We start from the raw sequence: 23,897 nt of genomic DNA, 5'->3' as shown, positions 1-23,897 counted from the left end.
TAGTCGAACCACCCCTAATGGTTATGTGGATAGTTTGGCCACACCCGTTGACTACCCTAATTCGTGTAGAAGAAGTACACAGATGACTAATTTATTCTTTTTCACTTATTTTAAAAATTAATTAATTACTTTTTAAAGTTTAGAGATTTATTTGTCAAAACTTCAAATTCCATGCACTAAAAATGCATTTCTTATTCTGGTTTGAAATAACTCTCGATGAGTGAATAGAAAGAGGTAGCATGATGTGATGTTTTGTCTTGATCTTATCTCTTTAGGAGATTGCTAAGTGTGAGACTGAAATGATTTTGGAAGGTTTACAATTTTTTGCGGAGTGAAAACAAAAGTGAAAGCGCATGAAACGATCAATCAAAAGGTCATATTTGATCATCTCATTTATGAGATGCATGCCAACAAAACAAAGGTTATTAGTACTAAAATAACATTGCTCTTTTTTTGTTTGCAGTCGGAAATTAATTCAATAACTGAAAAATCAGTTTAATTAGTATGATAACCCTATTGACATTTCTAATACTAAGCTCATAAATTAGCTAGAGACTTACTGATAAGGGCTATCTTGAACTATTCATTTTGTGAAAGCATGATGTATTTGTATGAGACCTTACAATGACATCACAGCCAAATAATATTGTGTTTGAATTGTTTATTAAAGTTTTTATTTTGAGAAAAGAAAGCAAGAAACATCTATTAAATAAGACTGATATAATAGTCCCAACCAACTATCATTATTGTTTGCTACCGTGATGGGAAAAGACCACAAAGTACATCATGTGATAATATATACGTGTGCAAGAGGATCGGAGGAGATAGAGGACACTGGACATGTTATCAATAACAAATTAAGTGACCCTGAGTGTTTGGAATTGAAGAGGAGGAATTATGGAGCTCTCAAAAGCAATACATGTGCCTTTCTTGCCAGCGATATTTGCAGGTTTAATTTCTCACCATCTATATATTTCACTCATTTCTTTTGTACTTCTTCATAAGATGTGTTAAAAGTTCATTTAATGATATGGTTGAGTTTATATATTCATACACTGGATTTCTAAATTTACAAATTTATGTTTTCAGTTCAAACTCACATCCAATTGATGACTTTAAACAAAGAAATGAAAGCTTAGATCATGATATAACATGTCAAAACCTAAGGATCTTGGTGTGTGTATATATATATATATATATATATATATATATATATCCTGCGTAATTGTCTGAAAACTTCAAATAGTAAAACATTAATTGATTGTTATTGTTCAATTTCCCCATTCCAATTGCTTTCACACAAAAAAAAAAAAAAAAAAAAACTTGCAGTTTCATTCTATATATTACCGGTGATTGTTGCTTTCTCACTAGGCAAAGGAATCCACGAGGAGTCAATCATTGACATTTCATTATTGGAGGAATCTGAACTATGGTCAGAGTGCTGCATCTACAGGGTTCCCAAGAATCTTCGTAAGGTAAAAGATGAAGCCTACACTCCTAAGTTGGTTTCAATAGGCCCATTTCATCACGACGTTGAAGAATTGTGGGGTGTGAAAATACAAAAACAGATATATTTGAAAAAGTTCTGTTCTAGGACCGGGAAGAGCAAGAAGGATCTTGAAAGCATAATTGAAGGAAACAAAGAAAAAATAGCTCGTAGCTATTCAGATACCAGCTTTGAACTCGACAGTAGTGAGTTTGTTGCAAAGATTTTATTGGATGCCATCTTTATCATTGAACTTTTCCTAAGGAATTTTGAACGCGAAAAATATGAAAAACTAGATTATATATTAAGTAATGCGTGGCTTGAATCACACATAAAGCAAGACTTGATATTATTGGAGAATCAGCTTCCGTTTAGGTTTCTTCAAAAGCTCTATAAGTTTGCCTTTGATGGAGAAGAAGCTACTCCCTTTCTTAAGCTTGCCTGTCAATTCTTCTTCTCCGGTAAGCACCAAATACCCATCGATAAGGAAGTAAAGCATTTCACTGATTTGCAAAGAATTTTTTACTCTCCTACGTACCCAAAACCTAATCCCAAACCTACCAAACATCTAAGATATACCGCCACAAAGCTGTACGAGACAGGATTGGAATTCGAAGCATTAGATGACATAGATTCCTCTCAGAAATCATTACTTGACATAGAATTTGCAAAGGATAAGCACTTGGTACGCCATCCATGCTTGAATCTCTCATGGCTCTTCTCTTGCTTACCATGCTTGAAATCCCTTCAATGCTCAAAGAGGGTGCGATGTATCTTGAAAGTCCCAACACTTGTGATAGATGAGCAAACGGAACCTCTTTTCCGAAATCTCATGGCCCTGGAGCAGTGTCATTATCCATTCGACACATACATCTGCAATTATGTTTTGCTGATGGATTATCTTATCACCACTAAAGAAGATGTGTGTTTGCTCGTTGAAAAAAAAGTGATTGTGAATAGGCGCGGTAGCAGCAAAGCAGTGACTACTTTGATCAACACACTTGGCCACGAGATTGTTGAACGTGAATCCTGTTACCACAAACTCTATCAACAGCTCAATGACCACTGTGATAACTCTTGGAACCGTCTCGTGGCATCCCTGACAAGTGTGTATTTTAAAGATTTTTGGAGAGGCACTGCAACTATTGCTGGAATTTTTGTCTTGGGTATCGCTTTCGGGAACTTCCTTAGGCCTTTTGTCATGAAGAATTGAAACACGTGTGCTTTAGTGTTTGTTGGGGTGGTTTGCTTTTAGCTTTAATGGATTTGTATCTCAACTTTGTAATCGTTTTTAACTTGTATATGCTCTTGTCTTAATAGTGTGTGCTTTATTTTCATTTGAAAGTTTGTATCCATGGAGTCTGTACGTATTTCAGCACTATATATCTCCTATGACATATCTTAGGGTGTGTTTGAAATTGTAATCTCGCAAGAATAATCTGTGTTTTTAAAAAATATCGCAAAATGTATGACGTTTGGTATTGCGATTTAAAAAGTACTTAATTTAAAAATAGGAAAACAATCTGCGATTTCAATAAGCAGTCTAGGGGGTGCTTATTTGAAAAAATACAAATTTAAACCAAAATCATGAATTCGCGTAACAAATATTTAATAAAAAAATATTTTTTAACATATTTTACTAAATGCCTTTACGATTTTAAAAATTAGAGATTTTAAAAACACTATTTTTAGAAACGCGATTTTTAAAATTGCATTTATTGAAACCTCATTCTGAGATTTAATCTGCACTTTTAAATCTCATTCTTCTTGTGTTCCTATTAAACTATTAATTAAATACTTAAAATTCATAATTTTTATTAATTAATTTTTTTGAAATAAGTAGTGATTTAAAATATTATCAATCAAATCATATCCTATTTATGAATTCTTTGTTCAAAGCTCAAATTTTTCCCATAAAAGCCTTAAATTGCCTGAAATTGGCATGTTCTCTATTAATATATATTTCTTAACCCGAGGAAGTTAAAAATCTTTTCTTTTTTTTTCTTTTTTTTTAAAGTCCACTTAACCTCCTCAAACTACCGCCCCATTGACAATCTACCCCTCAAACTATCAATTACGACAATTTACCCTCCAAACTACCAAAACAATGACAATGTACCCCCAATGCTAACAAAATGACGAAATTACCCCTATAGAATTTTCAATAAAACAAAAATACCCTTAAAATTTTGAAAAAAAATAAATAAATTTTAGTATTTTTATTTTTATTTTAATAAGGGTAATTTCATCATTTTGTTAAAATTCGGAGTACATTATCATTGTTTTGATAGTTTGAAAGGTAAATTATCGCAATTGATAACTTTGGGGGTAAATTGTCATTAAAGTGGTAGTTTGAGGAAAATAAGTAGACTTTACCTTCTTTTTTCTTCTTTTTTTCACATAGGAGTTCGGCTTTAATTCCTTTCCCACGTACAAGGGAAAATTTTAAAATGTGTGCAGCTTCCCTCCAGTTACAAACCCTCTAATTTCCTCCCCAGTCTAGATCTAAGATGCATCGATGAAGATATGAGAGAAGAAAAGAAACGACGTTTCTAGAATAAAGAAAACAAATAAAAGAAAATATATTATTTTACTGATACATGTAAAGACTCGGGAAATTTATTGTTTACTATATTTGAATAGAGAAACAAAAATAATAATTTAGTTCTCTAAATTTAGAAAAAAATCGTTAAGCGTGTACTGCTAGTGCTCTAAGCGCGAATATATATAGAGCCACATATAGACTATAACATCATTAGTTCTTGTACGAGAGATAGAACCAATTCATGTTATTTCTTATGGATAAATGCATTTTTGATTGTGGTGAATAATTTGAAGTTTAGACAAATAGTTACTCGAATTTTAAGAAGTAATTAATCGCTTGGTAGGTAAAATAAAAATAATAAATTAGTTTTTGCCTCTAGAAAAGTTTATAAAATTCATTAATATGAAAAATGAAGTGGCCAAACAACCCTATTAGAAAATAAATAAATAAATTGAGCGGATCGTTGAATCACCCCTATGGCCATGGGGTGGTTTGGTCATCCCCTTAATTTGACCACCCTGATTGATGTTGATGAAGCACATTAACAAGTTTTGTTAATATTTTTAACAAAAATTACCTTCTTTTTTTTTTTGTCTATCTTAAAAAATAATTAATTACTATTTGTCAAAACTTCAAATTAGTATAAATACATTCTTAATCTTGTGTTGAAATGACTCTCCATGAGTAAATAGAAAGAGGTAGCATGATGTGATGTTTAGTCTTAATCTTATCTCTTTTGGAGATAGCCAAGTGTGAGACTCACAAAATTTTGGAAGGTTTACAATTTTTGGTTCACATTATCTTTTGTGGAGTGAAAACAAATGTGAAAGGTCCTACGTACGAAGGAAACTGTGCTGTCTTCCTCAGGCATTTAATGTTCTTGTGACATGAAAAGGTCAATCAAAGTCACGATGTTCGTCTCATTTGTGAGATGCATACAAACAAAACTAAGGTTGTTAGGTAGGAAATAAAAATTTGAGCTCTTATAATGAATTGATAAATGAGAGGTAATTAATTACCGAGACACTATTTGAAGTCAACACTTTTACTCTAATACAATGTTAAATTAATAATAATAAAAATTATAAATTTAACCATTTAAATAATAATCTAATGATGAACAACACACTAAGAATGACATTAGGATATGTCATCAGATATAGTGCTAATATACCTATCATAAAATTTTAATTGCTGAAAGGAAAATGCTACACTTACCCAAATTAATTTATTTTCAAAAATTGGTTTCCAAGTAATGCATCGAATGCTAAAACAATCCGATGCTAAAGAGCATACTCCATTAGAATATGCCATGCATAGAATGCTAAAACAATGTGACGAACTTACAAATGAAAATATTTGGTACTAGATCATAAAGCAAGACTTGATATGACTTGAGAATCAGCTTCCTTATAAGTTTCTCAAAAAGCTCTATAAGTTTGCCTTCAATGGAGAAGAACTTACTCCCTTTCTTGAGCTTGCATGTCAATTCTTCTTCTTCGACAAGAACCGAATATCCATGGAGAAGAAAGTAAACCATTTCACTGATTTGCAGAGGATGTTTTATTGTCCCACAGACCTAAAACCAAATCCAAAACCTACCAAACAATATCTAAGATATACAGCCACAAAGTTGTTTGAAGGATTGGAATTTGAAACACATTTCGCAAAGACATCTTTACTTGACATAGAATTCTCTAAAGATAAAGTGCTTGGATAGCTATCCATGCTTCAATCTTTCATGGCTTTTCTCTTGCTTCAAATCCTTTCCTTGCTCGGAGAGTGTGCAATGTATCTTCAAAGTCCCACAAGTGTATGCCTAAACAAAGGGAATGATTCTAGTATGCGTGCTGCTCAATATTGAGCATCGGGTCTGGGACCGAGGCTAGGCCTGCTTTCGGGCGATGCAGTGGCGGATCTAGGAATTGGAGTTACCAGGGGCGTAAAAAATTTTTTTTTTTTTTCTCTTTATGTATTATATATATTTTTTATAATACGGTAAATACAATCAAAAAATAAATTATACCATAATATATGTATCACAAATCAAATCAAACTCATCAAATTACCCACAAAAAAAAAAAAAAATCAAAGTAACTATTAAAAATCTTCATCTAACGAGATCACAAACACATAATAATTTAAACTACTTACGAAATAAACTAAGCACAATTAAATGACTACTAGTCTCTAAGAAAAATGAGTATTTTTAGTGGGCTATTAGCATACGGCTATTTTTTAGAAAAGCTTAAAATCTCAAAGCATAAATTATATTAGAGTCTAAGCTTACATAAAAGAGACTAGAGTCTAAATTTAGCCAAAAAAAAACCACATTTATCTATAAACTATGACTAGAAACACTAAAAAATTCACCCACTATCTTTTTTTAATAATAAACTATTATTTACTCTCTCTCCATTGATAAAATATAACTTTATTCTCTCTCTCTTTAATAAAAAATATCCTAATTTCTCCACATATGGACCATTTGAACACAAAAAGAAGGCCAAGGTGCCCTGATAATTTTTTTTACTAGGGGCACTCTTCAAATTTTGATTGAAAATCCTTAATGGATTTTTTTTAAAAAAAATTTACCAGGGGCGCCTGCCCCCAGGTCGCCCCTGTGTAAATCCGCCACTGGGGCGATGGACCTTTTGTTGGGCCCACCAAATCGTGTTATATTTGGGGTACTCCACTAATTCTTCACTTAAATCATGAAATCCTTACATTTTTATTTCAATTAACCAATTTATTCTCCTAATTAACACCCCCATTAATCAAAAAAATTATTTCTTCTAATATTTAAATGCACCAAAAAAAAAAAAAGTAATCAAAAGGATGAATATGAAAATGGGTGGAGGAGAGAATATTGAATTTGAGGGTAGGCTCTTGGGGATTGAGGTCCCCTGCGACGCTCGTGTCACACTCAGCCAATTGGCTGGATTGAGGTCCCCACGTGTGACACGAGCCAGCAAAGGCGGCTAATGAATTTAATTTCTTTGCTTTTTTTTAATTGTTTTTTTATGGATAAGGCTGTGATTAATTCGTTTGGTTTTTGAATTTTGGCAATAAAGAGGTGTAAGGGAGAGGCAGAAAGCCTGAGTGTTGGCATCAAGAGGAAGAATTCTGGTGCTCTCAAGCAATATCCAAGCATTTCTTGCAAGCAAAATTTGCAGGTTTCTTTCTTCCTCCCTTCACTCTATTATGCATGTTTAAGTGTTTAAAATTCTTTTACACAGGCATGTTAATTATGATACACATGTCCTAATGTCCACACACATGCATAATATAGAAATTATTCCAAACGTTCAAAATATAGAAATCATGCAGCACAAGTCCAACATTCAAAATAAAATGCTAAAAAAAAATTAAATTCATAAGGAGTGATTTGATAAAAGATTAAACCCAAGATAATTCTACAATGTTTTACCTTATTTTTATTAATATACACACAAGTCACTGAAATGGATTTATTACATAGTCAAAATTTCAATTTATCTTTATATAGGGGAGGTAAAATAATATATTTGTACTTTTGGTTTTCCCAATGATGCTTTTACAATCATGTACTTAATTAGGTATTGCTAAATAAAAACTAATCTATTCAAGCATGTTTGTCATTAAAAATATACCTTATTTTTGAGTGAACAAGAGGTTCTTCAACCATTCTTATCTTTTCTCTAATCAATTACTAAGGTAATAAATAAAAAAAATTTGGACCCTAAATTTTACATTTTTACTTTTAAGTTCAAAATTAGATTGAATCTTTATTATATTACCACTGATTGTTGCTTCTTTGTCACTAGGAAAAGAAACATAAGGGGTGGAAAAGATGGCTAGTGATTCCATTGGAAAAGAACCTGAATGTGAGGATTTTGTTATTGACATTCCACTAGCCTTGGAGCCTATCAGTGGCCTGAGTGTTGTATCTACAAGATTCCCAAGAAACTTTATGAGGTAAACAAAGAAGCCTACATTCCTAAGCTAGTTTCAATTGGCCCATTTCATCACCACCTAGCAGAATTGAGGAATATGGAAATAGAAAAACTAAGATATTTGAGGGAATTCTGTTATCGGACTCGGAAGAACCACGAGGATCTTCGAAAGATCATTAACGATAACGAAGTAAAAATCCGCCATTGCTATTCTGAAGAATGTAGAGTACTCAATAGTAAAGATTTCGTGAAAATGATTCTATTGGATGCCGTATTTATAATTGAGCTCTTCTGGAGGAATAAATATGATGAAAATGATTACATAGCAAATAAACCATGGTTGGCAAATGGTATACGACATGACTTGATATTGCTTGAGAATCAACTTCCTTTTTTTGTTCTTGAGAAATTATATACATTCTCCGTCACCGACTCTACTACTACTTTTCTTGAGCTTTCCCTCGATTATTTTCCTTCTTATGGTATTCAGCAGCCAAAGTTCAACATCGGGGAAGTAAAGCACTTTACAGATTTGATAAGATATTTGTTTTGTTTAGTACCAGACTTGAAACCTACAGGATATCTGGATAATCTATATTGTGCCACAAAGCTTGACATGGCAGAATTGAATTCAAAGCAGTTGAAGATCATCGACGCTTACTTGAGATAAAACTCCCTGAGAATAGGTGCTTGAAACACTTTCCATTCTTCGATTTCTCGTGCTTCCTTGCTTGCTTGCCATGCTTTAAATGCTTTCCATGCTTGGAGCGAATGCAGTGTATCTTGGAAGTCCCACCCTTTGGGATTAACGAAAATACTGAAACTCTTTTCCAAAACCTCATGGCCTTGAAGCAGTGTCATTATCGATTTAATGCTTACATTTGCAATTGGACTATCTTATCGACACTGAAAAAGATGTGGATTTACTTGTCGTTAAAAAGATTATTATTAACCACCTCGGTAGCAACGCTACAGTGGCAACTTTAATTAACAAACTCAGCTATCAGACTGTAGCAGATAAATCATGTTATTATGATCTCGGTCAAGAGCTTAATAAGCACTACGATTACCCTTTGAACCATATCTTGGCAACCTTAACCAGTTTGTATTTTCGTGATTTTTGGAGAGATACTGCATCAGTAGTGGGACTTATTGTCCTAGGTTTCACTTTCTGGAGTTTCCTTAGGCCTTTTGCCATATAGATTTGAAGTATTTGTTGTTTATCGTTCGCTGGAGTTCTTTGTTTTTAGTTGTAACTTGTAATGGATGGCATCTCAACTTTGTAATCCTATTTTGCTTGTGATATCCTCCCTGTTTTAGTAGGTTTTACCAAATAGTTTTCAAAATGTGGGAAGTTCGTGACACTGTTGTAGCACCTATGGAGTGTCAGTATTTTGGCCTGCTTGAGATTGTCGTGGGTAATAGCGGTTTTTTTATTTTATTTTTTATTTTTTATGAGTTTTGTGTGTTGAGCTTTGCCAAAACGTTCTAATAAAATCTTTAGCGATTTGGTAATTACACGTGTAAAGTTCTTTGAATTTGATATATATCTTTGGTTAAAAAAAAAAAGAAAGAAAAAAGAAAGCTTTTAGAAGCATTAAATGATAATAATGGATACGTAAAGTTATTTTTGTCATTTTAAAGTAACTTTTTTTATATCAAAATAGTTGATATAAATTTTCGTAATTTTTTTAGTAATTTAATTTCTTACTTTTAACAAAAGTTCCTTCAAAGGAATCAAGAGGGCCTTTTGTTAGGTTTTATGTTAGACCATTCATTGCCAAAAATAAAGTGACTTTAAGTCTAGCTTTATTTGTTAAGTTTGGACTTGATTTGGACGCCTCTACTTCTAATTGTTTTTAGAAACCGACATTCACCAAAACCTCAGTTTTTCTCGAGAGACCTATATAAGCATTCTTATGCATGCTTTGTAGACGTATGCTTGAGGGCCTGAGGCCATTATTTTGTGAGTTAAGAAAGAGCTATTGCATCCCTATGCTTTGAATGCCTTACCTCACTTGGAGTTTCTTTAAACCACACAAAAACCTTCAAGCCACTAGAGTTTCATGTTGTATAAAAGACTAAGAGCTTGTTTGGGATTGTGTTTGAGGGTCCTAAAAATGCTTTTAACACTCAAAAAGCTCATTTGAAGAAAAAAATACTTGTTTGATAAAAAAATTAAAAGCGCTTTTAAGGGTCTAAAAAGTCTCAAAATTGTCAAAACGTACTTTTAGCAAAATCTTAAAAATGAAGCTTTTGCCCAAAAACTTTTTTTGATTTAAAAACTCTATATCTCAAACGCAATTCCAATCAGACTCTGAATAGAAAATTAGCCAGAGCTTTGGAGCTATTGTAGTAAAAGAAATACGAGTTGTTTGTTGGGGTACAAGTTATGTTTTACTACAAATTAAGCTTTTTTGAGTATAAACTAATTGTATATATGTTTAATACTTATGTCATTGTTGATATAAATCTTATTAACGATGAAGGAAAGTCATCACTATTATTACAAAAAGTAATCATTGATATATGATTCGACAATAATTATAACTTATTAGCAACAACTTTGATTAGTCGTGATTAATATATATATTATCAATGTTGATAACTTATAATAAGGTATACATATCATTGACTACTAGACATAGTCATTGCTAATAATTGGGATTTTTTTTTTCTTTTCCATTTTTTGTCTCTTTTTATTATTTTATATAAATGTTTACATTTTTAACACCACGCGATATTTTAAGTACCACTCAACCCTGTTTTTTGTAATATCAATTTCCATTATTTGTTTTGGTCATTCCGTCCAAAAATTTAACAGCTCGCCACGTCAATGCCATCTAGTTTGTGCCAAGTGTCTTCCATGCCACGTTAGAATCACATCAAAGTAAGAAAAAGCCCAATAACAGAGGAAGCCCAATACACGTAAAAGAGGACAAGCGAAGCCCATACGAAGAAAGAACAACAATCAGAGGGGTTGGGGGAAGCAAGAAGAGCGAGCTGGCCTACATAGCTCGAGACTGACGACCGAGGGAGGCGGAGTACGATCCCTCAGGATGGAGGAGGAGAAGGAAAGTGGCAGGGCCTTCAGCCACTGGTGGTGGGCTCTGGCCAGCGGTGCCCAGTTGGGTTGGGGCGTTTTGTCGTACAGAAGAGGCTGCGCCGGGGAATCACGCCTCATGCCCTTAAAAGCCTTCGCCGTTGCCTCCCTCTTCGTCGGCGCCGGTGTCTCCGCCTCCGTATCCGTTCTACATGCCTCCGGAATCTACAAGGTGCGCTTCTCTTTCTTCCTCTCTCTCTATCTCTGCAAAATGGAAGCATATTGGTATTTTCAAGTAGAAAGTCAGGGGTGCCTCAGTGACTTAAATTTCTGTTCTTTGAAGGACAAAGCATAAAATCAACCTTAGTTCGTGTTGTCTTGTGGGCTTGTGGCATTGTATATTGGCTCTTTTGATTAGAAATGTGCCCTAGTATTAGCATCCTCAACTGTTGCCCATGCGCTTTGAAATTGTACCTTTGGACAGGACATGTCTTGAACAATCTTCAATGAGTGTCCTTCAAAATTCATGTCATGGAAACCCAACCTGAGAGGGAGAGCAAAAACTAAATGGGTTTGTGTGTTCTGCGTCAATTCTTTTTAACTTGAGTGTGTTGATCATCAAGTAATTTGAAAGAAAAAAAACCATTATTTAGATGTATTGATGTCATCTGTTGCAAATTTTAGTCCCATTTCACCCTGGTGATAAGGTATCCTTGTTATGATGGGCATTGAACAAAGCAGATTTTTTTGCCACATATAATGTGGAAAAAGAATCAGTTGTCTGGGGTCTGCCTGTTGTTTGAACTAGTAATTGTTAATCACTAGCTAGTGATGATGGTAACATGAATGATCTATCGGTTATGTTGTTAAATTTGTTATAAGGTTAAATCTGCTTGTTTGATGTTGAGTAGGGTCCTTTACCCTCATTTTGGTTTTTTGGCCATTTAAGTATGATTTCAATTCGGGTGCCTTGATAACATTAGAACATTAGAAGTTTTCAAACACACGTGTGATACACTTTACCTTGATTTGTTCCAGATTCTGGTCCTCTTAAATGGAGCTTTTCGCTCTAGGCTCTAGATACAAACTGTGCCATACATCATTGGTGAAACATTACATAGAAGGGACTATGTTCTCATTGCTTCTTGGGTTCGTTGCTTTGATATTCTTACTTTTGGTAGAAATGATAAATGAGCTTTTAAATTGCTTATCTTCTTTTTCCTCTTCTCCTTCTGACCTCCCTGCAGTTACAGTCAAGTAACTATGCCTCCTTTTGTTACCCCCAACAGTCTACTCTTTTAGTCCAACTCTCAACCGCTCGTCTACCCAGCCACCCAAATCCTAGTTTTGATATTCTTTACTAAGCTGCTTCTTTTTAAATAAAAATAAATAAATAAAAAAATGGCAACAATTTATCAGCTTTGGTACTCGGAAAGTCTGGACCCTTTTTCATTTTTAAAACGTTGTGTATCTTTCCCACTTCCTTATCACTAATTTTATAGGGTTTTATAGCCACTCATTATTTGACTGTTTGAAATGGATAATTATTTTCATTTCTAGATGTTTGAAGATTTTATTGCTAATCACTAAACAGTGTAAAAATGTAAAAAAGAAAGAAGAAAAAAGATTAACAATAACAATCAGTCTATTGCTGAACATGAAAGTAAACACTATTATTTCAAGTGAAAATTTGCTACTTGTAGCTAATGAATATCTTGATAACCGAATTAGATCAAGGGAACCTGGTATGCTCTATAAATTGGAGCTAAAAAACTCTTACGATCATGTTAACTAGCATTTCCTGTTGTATCTATTGAGACAATATGGCTTTGGGGAGAAATTGAGAGATTAGCATTGTATTTCTACAATGTTTTATTGGGTAAATGGTTGTGGAGATTTGCATATGAAAGAGATGCATGGTGGAGGAAATTAGTGGAGACAAAATATGAGGTGATGAGGGGTGATTGGTGTACCAAGGAGGTAGGAGGGTCATATGGGGTGGGATTGTGGAAAAGTATCCGAAAGGGGTGGGATGAGTTTCAGCAACATGTGCGATTTGAGGTAGGAAACGGGTCTCGTGTGTTGTTTTGGAAGGATGTGTGGTGTGGGGAGGCATCACTACAGAATTTGTTTCCTGCCTTATTCAATATTGCATGTGGAAAGGAGGCCTGGGTAGAGGAGAATATGGAGAGGGTAAATGGAGTCTTTGAGTAGAATGTTGTTTGATTTAGTAGATAGGAAGCTTTTATCAAGTTTTTCGGTGGGGTCAAGGAATATTGATGAGCTCCTAGTGTCTCATCTTGTGTTTGCAAATGATACTTTGATCTTTTATGAGGCAAAACCAGCCCATTTCTGTCATTTGCGTTGTCTCTTCTTATGTTTTGAAGCTGTCTCAGGGTTGAGGATTAATTTATCTAAATCACAATTAGTCCATGTTGGCACAATGGATGATGTCGGAGGTTTGACTCGTATCCTTGGTTGTAAGGTGTTTTCTTTACCTATGAAGTATTTAGGTCTCCCTTTGGGGGCCTCGTATAAGGCTAAGTCAATGGGATGGCATTGTTGAAAAAATGAAATATCAATTGGCTAGTTGGAGGAGAGTTTATTGTTCGAAGGGTGGTAGCTCGACACCGATTAAAAACACTCTTTTCCAATTTGCTCAATTAGTATCTATCCCTTTTTCCCATTCCCATAGAAGTTGCTAACATGATTAAGAAACTTCAGAAAGATTTTCTGTGGGTTGGAGCTGGTGATGAGTTCAAATTCCATCTAGTCACTTGGTCTAAGATTTGTTTTCCATTTTCTCTGGTGGATTGGGGGTCAAAATCTAATTCAGCTTAATAGAGCTCTCTTGGAGAAGTGATTATGTCGTTTTGCCAAGAAAAGAGAGACTTTGTAAATCGGTAGTAAAAACTAAATATGATAGTATGAGGGAAGGATGGTGCTCTAAGGAGGTTGTGGTCCTTTTGGGGTGGGGGTGTGGAAAAACATTAGGAGGGGATGGGGGTTGTTTTTTAGATTTGTCAGATATGAGGTAAGAGATAGGTCTAAGATAAGGTTTTTGCATGATTTGTGGTGTAGGGATCATCCCCTAAAAGCTTCTTTTTTGGAATTGTTTAGTATTGCTTGCTATAAGGAGGCTTTGGTGATGGATCATGTGCAATTCTTTATCAACAATCTTCAGTGGAACATTTCTTCCGACATACCAGTGCGTGATTAGGTGAAGGACTTGCTTACTTTGTTCTTTGATCTTTTGTATTCTCTTAAGTTTAGACAAGGTGGTGTGCATAAAATATGTTGGATCCCTTCCAAAAGGTGGAAGTTCAAGGTTAGATCTTTCTATCATTCCCTTTGCAATTCTGTTGGCTTTCTATTTTCTTGGAAGAGCATTTGGAGAATTAGGAGTCCTTCCAGAGACGTGTTCTTTGTGTAGACGATAGTGTTAGGAAAGATTTTACCTTTGGATAACTTGAGGAAAGATATGTCATGATTGTGGATTGGTGTTGAATGTGCAAGAGGAGCTGGGAGACTATAGATCTCCTTTTTCTCCCACCGTAAAGTGGCTAGAGAATTGTGAGTTTCAATCTTCCATCTTTTAGCTGTAGAATGGGTCATGCTTGGAAAGGTGGCAAAGTTGTTGGATAGCTGTAGAGGTTAGTTGAGAAGTTGGTGTATTTTAGAAGAGAGGATGGCTCTTCTATGCTTAATGGGGGGTGCATTTGGATGGCTCTTCTATGCTTAATGGGGGGTGCATTTGGAGAACAGAGTGCGAGCATTTTCAAAGATTGTTAGAGATTGGTATCAAAGTTAAAAGTTGTTATGTTCAAATTTCTTTATGCTTGGATGATGGAGTACAATATTCCTCGCTTTTCTAAAAATACTTAATTTCTAGACTTTTGTTCTTCTTTTAATCCTTAATTGGGGTTCTCTCTTATATATTTTCTGTGTATTTAGGTTGTGTCCTTTTGTGATTTTAATGAAATTGAATTACTTATATAAAAGAAAAATATTTAGTTTGTTCATGAGTATTTTTCTTTTTCCATTTGTCTGTGTATCCACGTTCATGTGCAGAGTTTTTTCTTCTCTGTCTGGGTTAGAGAGTGGCTTCCCCAAAGAGAATTGTTTCTATGATTATATATAAGTAAACATAGTTATCCACTCACAAAAAAGATTAAAAAAGAAAAAGAAAAAGAAAAAGAAAGTAGACATTTTTATTCTTTTGAAATTGCTTTCGAACCCTTTGGTAATTTACTCGTTGGTTGCATATCTTGTATAGGTGGAAGACCTCTTGGAAGTGGGTGCAAATATAAGAAGGGCACTTAGGGTTCGTCCAAGGACAGGAGAAGAATAAGTATATTTTTCATATGCATAAATTTGACGATCATTGTTACTTTGTAGGCTCTGAACTTTTATTTTACGAGAAAGAGTCTGCCTTCGTCTGGCTATCTTTCTTTGAAGGTCTTTATGTATATTCATATAAACTCATAAATTCTTCATAAATAAATATCCTTACCTAATATGAATATGAAAATAATTTTTATCATTAAAGTAATCTCTTTAAGTGAGGATTTTAAAATTCGAGGACTACACACAAATTCACAATACTCAAAAGAAGGCCAGATTATCATATGACACTGCAAAAGCATGGACATATTTTATTTTCCCCTTTTTTTGTTTGTTTGATATAGAAAACCTTTTTCCTTTATTTGTTACTATGCAAACCAATTTTTCTTTCCACATGCAATTACCAACATCTCGAGATCTATTGCAAACCAATTTTTAGCTACTCAAGCCGACAAGGCTATGTTGCGCAAATACATAACCCGTTGTGAAGGCCCTTCTTTTACAAATTAAGATCTTCTCAATTTTACTCGAACTAGATAATATTCAATTAGTTATATTAAAATAATATTTTTATCCCTTTAAAAAGTAAAATAGACAAAAATATTCTTTCAATATAATTAAAAAATAATCTTGTACCTTTTTTATGGTCAATAAGTTTCAAATCTAGAGTACAAACAATTAAAGAAAGACTCTTGCTAGTTGTCAAATCATCGATAAAAAACATATGTATTAAATAGTACAAGCAAGTTGCTCTTGATCTACGAAGCGCTAACGTATAAATTCTATTAATATATTGCTTAGTAATAAGCAAGTTACTGTTATATAATCTACACTATTTCTTCTTAGCTGTAAGCCTGTAACTCTGTAAGCAATTTGCACTTAATATTGATAAAGACTTAAAGTAGTTGTCAAATTACCGGTGGTAAGATATCTATTGAGTATTTGAAGAGTAACAAGCAAGTTCTTGCTTTTAATCTAGTAGTAAACATGCATGATTCATGAATAATGAGCAGGAACTATTAATATATTGATTAATTAGTAATAAGCAAGTTTCACTATTTTATTTGGGCTTAAGGAACCTAGTTCTTAGGACTGATTTTTTATAGTAATTTAATTTAAGATGATTTTTTTTTTTCTTTAAGATTTAAGGTTATTTTGCTAGTAATAAATTTGTCTGACACTTTTCTAGATTCAATTAAAATTTTCTTTTCTTTTATTTTTAAAGTTTTTCATATCCAATGCATATTTCTAACATACATTATAAAAAAACTAATTGAACGTGATTTATCAAAGGCACTTCCCTTTAAGATTGTCTAACACTCTTAACCTGCTAGATGTGGGCAGATTAACCGTTGACGACCTATCGACCGCCACCAAATTGTTGCTGATTGACAACTGACTTCCGACAGTCGGTAGACGGAATAAAAATACTGTTTTGACATCAGTTTGGTAGGCGGTAGAAATTTGTTTTTATCGGTTAACCGACTTAGCCGATTTTTCAAGAAAATTTTGAATTTTATCTGAAATTTTTTTTCTTATTGTGTTTGTCCACCTAATATGTGATTTTCATTTTGGTCCATGTTCCATGAATTTACTTTCTTTTCTTTTTTTTCTTTTTTTTTTTCATTTATAAAACATATTATTTACTGATTTTGTAGTTACAAGAAAATTTATAAATGTTAACATAAAAATTTGTAACTGACTTAACCGACTTACCGATTAACCGAAAAAGTCAAAACTATTTATTGTCTGTATGAAGTCGGTTAATTAATCGACTCAACCGACATTTACAAATTAGTAAGTGAAAATGCCCCTACCGACACTTAATTGTTATGTTCAAATCTCTTTATCCTTAGATGGCAGTGTATAATATTCCTCACTTTTCTAAAAATACTTAATTTCTATAATTTTATTTTTTTTTTACTCCTTAATAATTATGGTTCTCTCTTGTATACTTTCTGTGTATTTTAGTTGTGTCCCTATATGATTGTAATGAAATTGAATTACTTATATAAAAGGAAAATATTTAGTTTGTCTATAAGTATTTTTCTTTTTCCATTTGTCTGTGTATGCACATATTGTTAATCATGTGCAGAGTTTTTTCTTTTCTCTGCCTAGGGTAGAGAGTGGCTTCCCCAAAGAGATGATTGTTTCGTAGGCTCTGAAATTTTGTATTTTACGAGAAAGTGTCTGCCTTTGTCTGGCTGTCTTTCTTTGAAGGTCTTTATGAAAACAAATCCAATTTTAGAGAAAAAAACAGTTATCATAAATATGCAAAAACACACCCATGCTTACTCTTTTCTATTTCTTTGCTTTGAGAAACTAGCAGAATATGTTTTCTATTATTATGAACTGTCTCTGCTTCTCTCTGATCCAGATGAAGCTATGATCTCTTTGTCCATGATGAACATATGAGTGAGATATTTCCTGTATGCTTTCTCTTTTTCAGCCAATTTAACAAAAAAAAGAGAGAGAGAGAGAAATATTGTGCAATAGTTGTTATATTAATTTACGTCGCGTAATTAAAGATTAGTGAAAATAGTAGCTAGCAATCCTGATTATTTTCAAGCTCAGAAGTGGTTGAATGCATTGACTAATACACGTGCAAAGCCTCGGCCGATCAACCGTTGGAGTTGTTTTAGTAGAATGCTCGAGTCAAAGTATGGTCAATAAGATGGTGGAACGATATTGAGAAGCAAACGTAGATCTCAAATATGTTATTTGTTCGAAGGGACAGTAAAAGGAGTTGGATCAATATGAATATTAAGTGCAAATTGCTTACCCTAAGAAGAAAAGGTGCAACTTTCTTATTACTAAGCAATATATTAATAGAATTTGCTCATTAGTGTTTAGTAGATCAAGAGCAACTTGCTTGTACTATATATATATATATATTTTTTTTTTTGACAAGGATCAATATTTTGATATTGACGAAATTAATATTGTAGGAAATTAAGAGTCTTTATTTAAACCTAGTATTGACCCATAAAAGAAAGGCCATGGTCTTTGTCCATGGTCTCTTTGTTAGCCGACTGGCCGGCTACGCAAGTGATCCGGCAATCTCGGCATTTGTGAAAATAAAATATGGTTTTTATGGCAATACTTAAATGAACTTTTTTGGCGAATTTATTTATTTATTTATTATTAATATTATTATTTAACTATAAACTTAATTTATATGATTTTTTCTTTTTTTTTGTTCTTTTCGAAAACTTTTCATGAGCTTTTTAGATGGGACTAATCCAATTTATGAACTAAATACATTTGTAAATAATATGAAAATACAAATTGAATTGTAAGCATTAGACAATACAAATGTTTATAAATTGAATTCTAATACGAAAAAAAAAACTATAATACCCATAAACTTCTATGTTGTGCATATGCAATATCAATTTGTTAATAAAAGCCAGTGGTTGTCGTACTCCTTTTCCTAAAACGACATTTTAGTTTAATAAAATATAATTATTATTTTTAATATATATTTATATACGGGTATGCGAATGCGGTCTACCTATATTATGCTATCATAGAAAATATGGTATATGCCTGACTGGAATTAGGAGTAGAAAATCTTCCCGTAACCCATGTAGACAGATCACAGATAAATAGCGGATGCGGATCGATTTTTAACTACCCCACTTGAGTACCGTTAATATATATCAGAATTTTAAAAACTCATTAAAAAAGTACTTTATATATATTTCTGAATTAGTGGACAAAGATAAAATAAAATACCTTTTCTTTCTTTCTTTTTTGTCCGCGAATAAAAACAAAACTACAAGGAGAAACAATATTATAGAATTTTAACACTTTTCTAGCTATGTCAGTTGTTTTACCCGGTTCTTCTCCATCAACCAAACTTCAAACTCCCGATATGGCGGAGGCAGCACATGCTGCATCGTGGTTCGATGAAGAAGATTAGTTTTGACCACTTTTCCACCCTTTCAAACACTATTTTCCATGTTCTTTTTTTATTTTTTATTTATTTTGTCTTTTTCCTTAGAAATTTTTGCCGAGATGGAATCTAAGTCACAGCTGACCAAGTTTGCATTGTTAACGGTGGTGGGAATAGAAAAAATTTCTTAAAAAAAAATTTAAAAAATATATATATATGGGTCACCTTTGAGTTCGCACCATGTCTTCCGGCCGCTTGTCGATGAGTCCAGATCTCTCAAATATTCAATTTGGAAAATTCGTTTTGCAAAAGCATGATTTTCCTTTGCGCGAGGCCTCAAAACATATATATATATATATACTAGTTGAAACGCAAATCAAGGCACATGCTTGATTCTGTGTTTGATAATAAAAAATATATCTATGTAATATTTAATATTAAAAACTCAATCAAATATAAAATTATTTCTAACAAAAATTTAATATCAAAATCCTTACATGAGCACATTTAAATTCATCGGAAAACATTACAAAAGAGATTCGATAGAATGTACAACCAAAAGAACTCTATCTAAGATTTAATCTTGATTGTGCACACATATTTTAACAACAAAAGAAAGCATATGGTTTTGTTCTTAATCTACTAAAATGGGAAGACAAATTAATAGACTATATGGTAAAAATTTGTCTTTCTTTATACGACATTTGTTGATATCAAGTGCAGCTCCAAAAAATACTCTTATTCATTTCCATTTGGTGCGTCAATCGTCATGAAGAAATAATACTAAATCTATAATCTAGTCCTCCGTGAACTTCAAGCGGCATAACTCGTAGCTGGATAATAAACTTTTCTTGAGAAGAAAGCTTTTCAGTGCTTTTCATATTGTGATGCCATCCTATTACCAGTAAAATAAAATTATGACAACCTTATATTATGCATGAAAATGGACCAACAAAAAAAACAAAACAACTCTGCCATCAGTTAGAAGGAAAGGAATTACAAACATATTTAACGTACGCAATTGAACAACCTTGTAGTTATGCAATTGAGCAAGCAACCATTCACCCACTCAACAATAATATATTTTTGATAAATAATAACTGAACATAGAAAAAGCGAAAAGTTTATAAAAAAACGAAAATCCAATTTAAAAGGATAGTTATTTTCATTTTTCTTCCTTTTTTTTTAATTTTAAATTTTTTTATATTAAAAAAATTAAACAATATTAAATTTAAAAAATATATTTGTTTTTGTTTTTTTTAAAAAAAGCAGCACGCATGGGACATCGAGAAGCCTCCATGGCTCCATGCTTGGTCTCCCATCAGAAAAAATAAAGAAGGAAGGGAACGTCAGAAATATATATATATATTTTGTGAGTCAGAAATATTTTAAAATCAGAGAGAAAGCATGCTTATGGTCAAAGTTCACACAAATCGAGAACATTTTTTATCATCAAACAAAATTGTCAGTATTCCTGTGAAATCGGCACTTGTTTATAGCTATAGGTTTAACATTTTCCAATTTTTTTTTTTTTTTTTTTTTAAGAAATTTTTGCGGAGATGGAATCTTAAGTCGGAGCCGACCAAGGTTGCATTGTCAACGATGGTGGGAATAGCAAAAATTTCTAAAGAAAAAGAAAAAGACAAAATTAAAAAATATATAATATGGGCCACCTTTGAGTACGTTCACACCACGGCCTTCCGGCCGCTTGTCAATAAGTCCAGATCTCTCACATATTGTAAAGTTTACAAAATCAATATCTCACCATTTTCTACTGTTTCACTATTCTTTTTTAGGAATCCCATATTTCTCAGGTATTTAACAAAAAAGAATTTGGAGTATGCAAAATAATAATATCCTTCCTCAATGAATCTTCATCAATTTGAAGTATGTAGGATTCCATAAATTAAAAAGAGTGAAAATACCTTGTTTCGGCATCTCTTAGCATTTATGATTGGCTCTTTATATTTAGTTTTTCTCTAAAAAATTAACAAAACTCATGAAAACACCAATTTAAAAGCTCGTTCCTTTACTTTATATTTAACTCTTGTTATAGATGTTTCTTGCATTTCAAGAGCCAAAAAACTAAAGTTATATAATATTTTAAGCTTATTTTTTACTCTCATCTCTCTTGATTCGTGTAAAACTAATAAAATAATAATAATATTTAACTAAAGTATAAAAATGTATGAAAAAATTGATGTTTAACTCATTTTAAAAATAATTCTCTAAATTTGATAAAATGAATTTTTCACCATAAATCTAACTTAGTTTTATGCTTTCCACAAACTTAAAAAGAAAACTGTAAGACTTTGGTTCTTATAAGTCTAGATATATTTAATTTGGAAAATTTGTTTTGCAAAAGCATGATTTTTCTTTGTGCGAGGCCTCAAAACGACCGGAAAAGACCACATGAACCATATATATATAGAAGTCATTCTTATGTTCCTCTTGTATCACTCCATGAATAAAGTGTCTTTACAATTATTATTTGATTAAAATTTAATAATAATCAATCACAAGCTCAATAGTAATTTTAAAAATTACATCATTTTTAGAGTAATGCAAAATAAATATAAGAGTAATTTTTAATATCATTATTATTATTATATATATATATATATATATATATATACGCTCAGGAGGAAGAAAGTACCTATTATCACTGAGAAATTAGGGTAGAGAGAAACTCTGAGTGTTTCTGATCATTTAAGCTACTCATATGAACAATGCCATGTTGGGCAAATACATAACCTACTGTGAAGGCCCTTCTTTTAAGGCCATAGGTTTCGAATCTAAAGTCTTCAAGAAACAATTAAAGAAAGACTCTTTCTAGTTGTCAAATCATCATTAAAGAATATGTATTAAATAATACATGCAAGTTTCTCTTAATCTACTCATTACAAACGTGCAAATTCTATTAATATATTGCTTACTAATAAGCAAGTTGCTCTTAATCTATAATATTTCTATAATGCTCTATCAGGATATAAATAAAACCTAAAATGACTAATATTAATAAAATTGAATATTTTATATTTAGCTTAATTGCTCTAAAACAAACTACAATACCTATGCATGTAGATTTTTAAGGGTCTAGATTGAATTTTAAGTGTTCCATGAGAATGAAAGATAAAGTCAAATTCAATCTAAACCCTTAAAAAACTATAATATGTATATTTATGCTATAGTATTTTTTTTTTTTTAACAGCACCTAAGCATAATCTGAATATTTCTATTTTTTTTCCTTTCCTTTTTTTTTTTCTTCCTCTTTTCCTCTTCTTTTCTCTTTTAACTCACGCCAATTGCCTCCCCCACTTCCCCATTAAACCATTTCTTTTCTTTCTTTTTTTTTTTTCTTTTTTTTTTTTAAATTTTTTTTTTTTTTTTTATGAGTAATGTTATAAGTCTTTTTAGAGTCATTTTAGACTCATCCCAAATGTAATGTGAGTTTTAAAATTACAAATAGATCAAAAATCAATAAATCACATCTAAAATTTAACGGTAATTTTAAAAGCCACATCACATTTGTGATAACTCTAGGAGGACTCTAGGAAGACTTATAGCATTACTCTTTTACATTTTTTTTTTTTTTTTTTATGAGTAATGTTATAAGTCTTCTTAGAGTCTTCTTAGAGTCATCCCAAATGTAATGTGACTTTTAAAATCACCAATAGATCAAAAGTCAATAAATCACATCTTAAATTTAACGGTGATTTTCACATTTAGAATTACTCTAAAAAGACTTATAGCATTATTTTTTTTATTCCATCTTTTCTCCCACTCACCTAATCTTTTATTTCTTTATTTTTTTTTCTTTATTTATTTATTTATTTTTTTGTCTCGTTTCTCATTTCTCACACGCATGCCTTATCTCTTCTTCCTCCCATTCTTACTATTGTCTTATCTCAAAACAGACAAAACTCTTCTTTTCTCCTTAACTCACGCCAATTGCCTCCCCCATTTCCCCACTTCTCATTTCTTTTCTTTTTATTTCTTTTTATTCCATCATTTCTCCCACTCACTTAATCTTTCATTTCTTTATTTTATTTTTCTACTTTTTATCTCGTTTCTCATTTCTCACACGTCTGCCATATCTCTTCTTCCTCCCATTCTTACTATTGTCTTATCTTAGACTCTGCTAATACTAAGAGTAGCATCAACAAAATTGGCAATTTTGTTGAGCCGAAATGCTGAGAACCGTTGGGCTGGCTAAAATGGCCCAACAGTTGTTGAGGAGCAACAATAATCAGCAACTGCCTCAACAATGCATATAATATATAATATAATATTCGTCCACTATTTCTCCCTTAATTAAAATATAATTTTATCTTCTCTCTCCTCAATAAAAAATAGGCCATCTTTCATTCTTTCTCCACTTTTTCTATGATGCTACGTTGATGACCGTTTGAAGGATAAAAAATAAAGAAAGAAATAATAAAAAAATAGAATAGAGAAATAATATTTCAATGGTAGGTAAAGAATAATTAAATGAGATAATAAAAGTGATATGTTAAAATGTTGAGCCACATGTATCTTAAAAAGTGGGTAGTTAAAATAGATAAAGGTAATGTTTTGGCTAAAACTTAACCAAAAAGTTGCTGAGCCGGATGTGAATTCTCTAATCTCTTCATATATATTCTTTG

General features: G+C 32.3%; 2 protein-coding genes and 1 pseudogene across 2 annotated transcripts; all 3 read left to right on the top strand.

Moving 5' to 3' along the window:
• Positions 1 to 897: 897 nt before the first annotated feature.
• On the top strand, positions 898 to 2,862 carry LOC148587283 (UPF0481 protein At3g47200-like). The gene is made up of 2 exons (XM_088512534.1): positions 898 to 949; positions 1,330 to 2,862. Exons 1-2 carry the CDS (start codon positions 898 to 900, stop codon positions 2,697 to 2,699), a joined length of 1,422 nt encoding a protein of 473 aa, XP_088368660.1. The 3' UTR covers positions 2,700 to 2,862.
• A 4,983-nt stretch (positions 2,863 to 7,845) lies between these two features.
• LOC132172361 (UPF0481 protein At3g47200-like) lies at positions 7,846 to 9,168 on the top strand (annotated as a pseudogene).
• A 1,768-nt stretch (positions 9,169 to 10,936) lies between these two features.
• LOC132168224 (StAR lipid transfer-like protein) lies at positions 10,937 to 15,501 on the top strand. Its single transcript, XM_059579346.2, has 2 exons — positions 10,937 to 11,241; positions 15,286 to 15,501. The coding sequence occupies exons 1-2, from the start codon at positions 11,026 to 11,028 to the stop codon at positions 15,358 to 15,360; spliced, it is 291 nt and encodes a 96-aa protein (XP_059435329.2). The 5' UTR covers positions 10,937 to 11,025; the 3' UTR covers positions 15,361 to 15,501.
• The last annotated feature ends 8,396 nt before the right edge of the window (positions 15,502 to 23,897 follow it).

Source organism: Corylus avellana, chromosome 2, assembly GCF_965113065.1.
Source record: "Corylus avellana chromosome 2, dhCorAvel1.hap1.2, whole genome shotgun sequence".
Taxonomy (NCBI): domain Eukaryota; kingdom Viridiplantae; phylum Streptophyta; class Magnoliopsida; order Fagales; family Betulaceae; genus Corylus; species Corylus avellana.
This window is presented reverse-complemented; position numbering and strand designations above follow the sequence as displayed.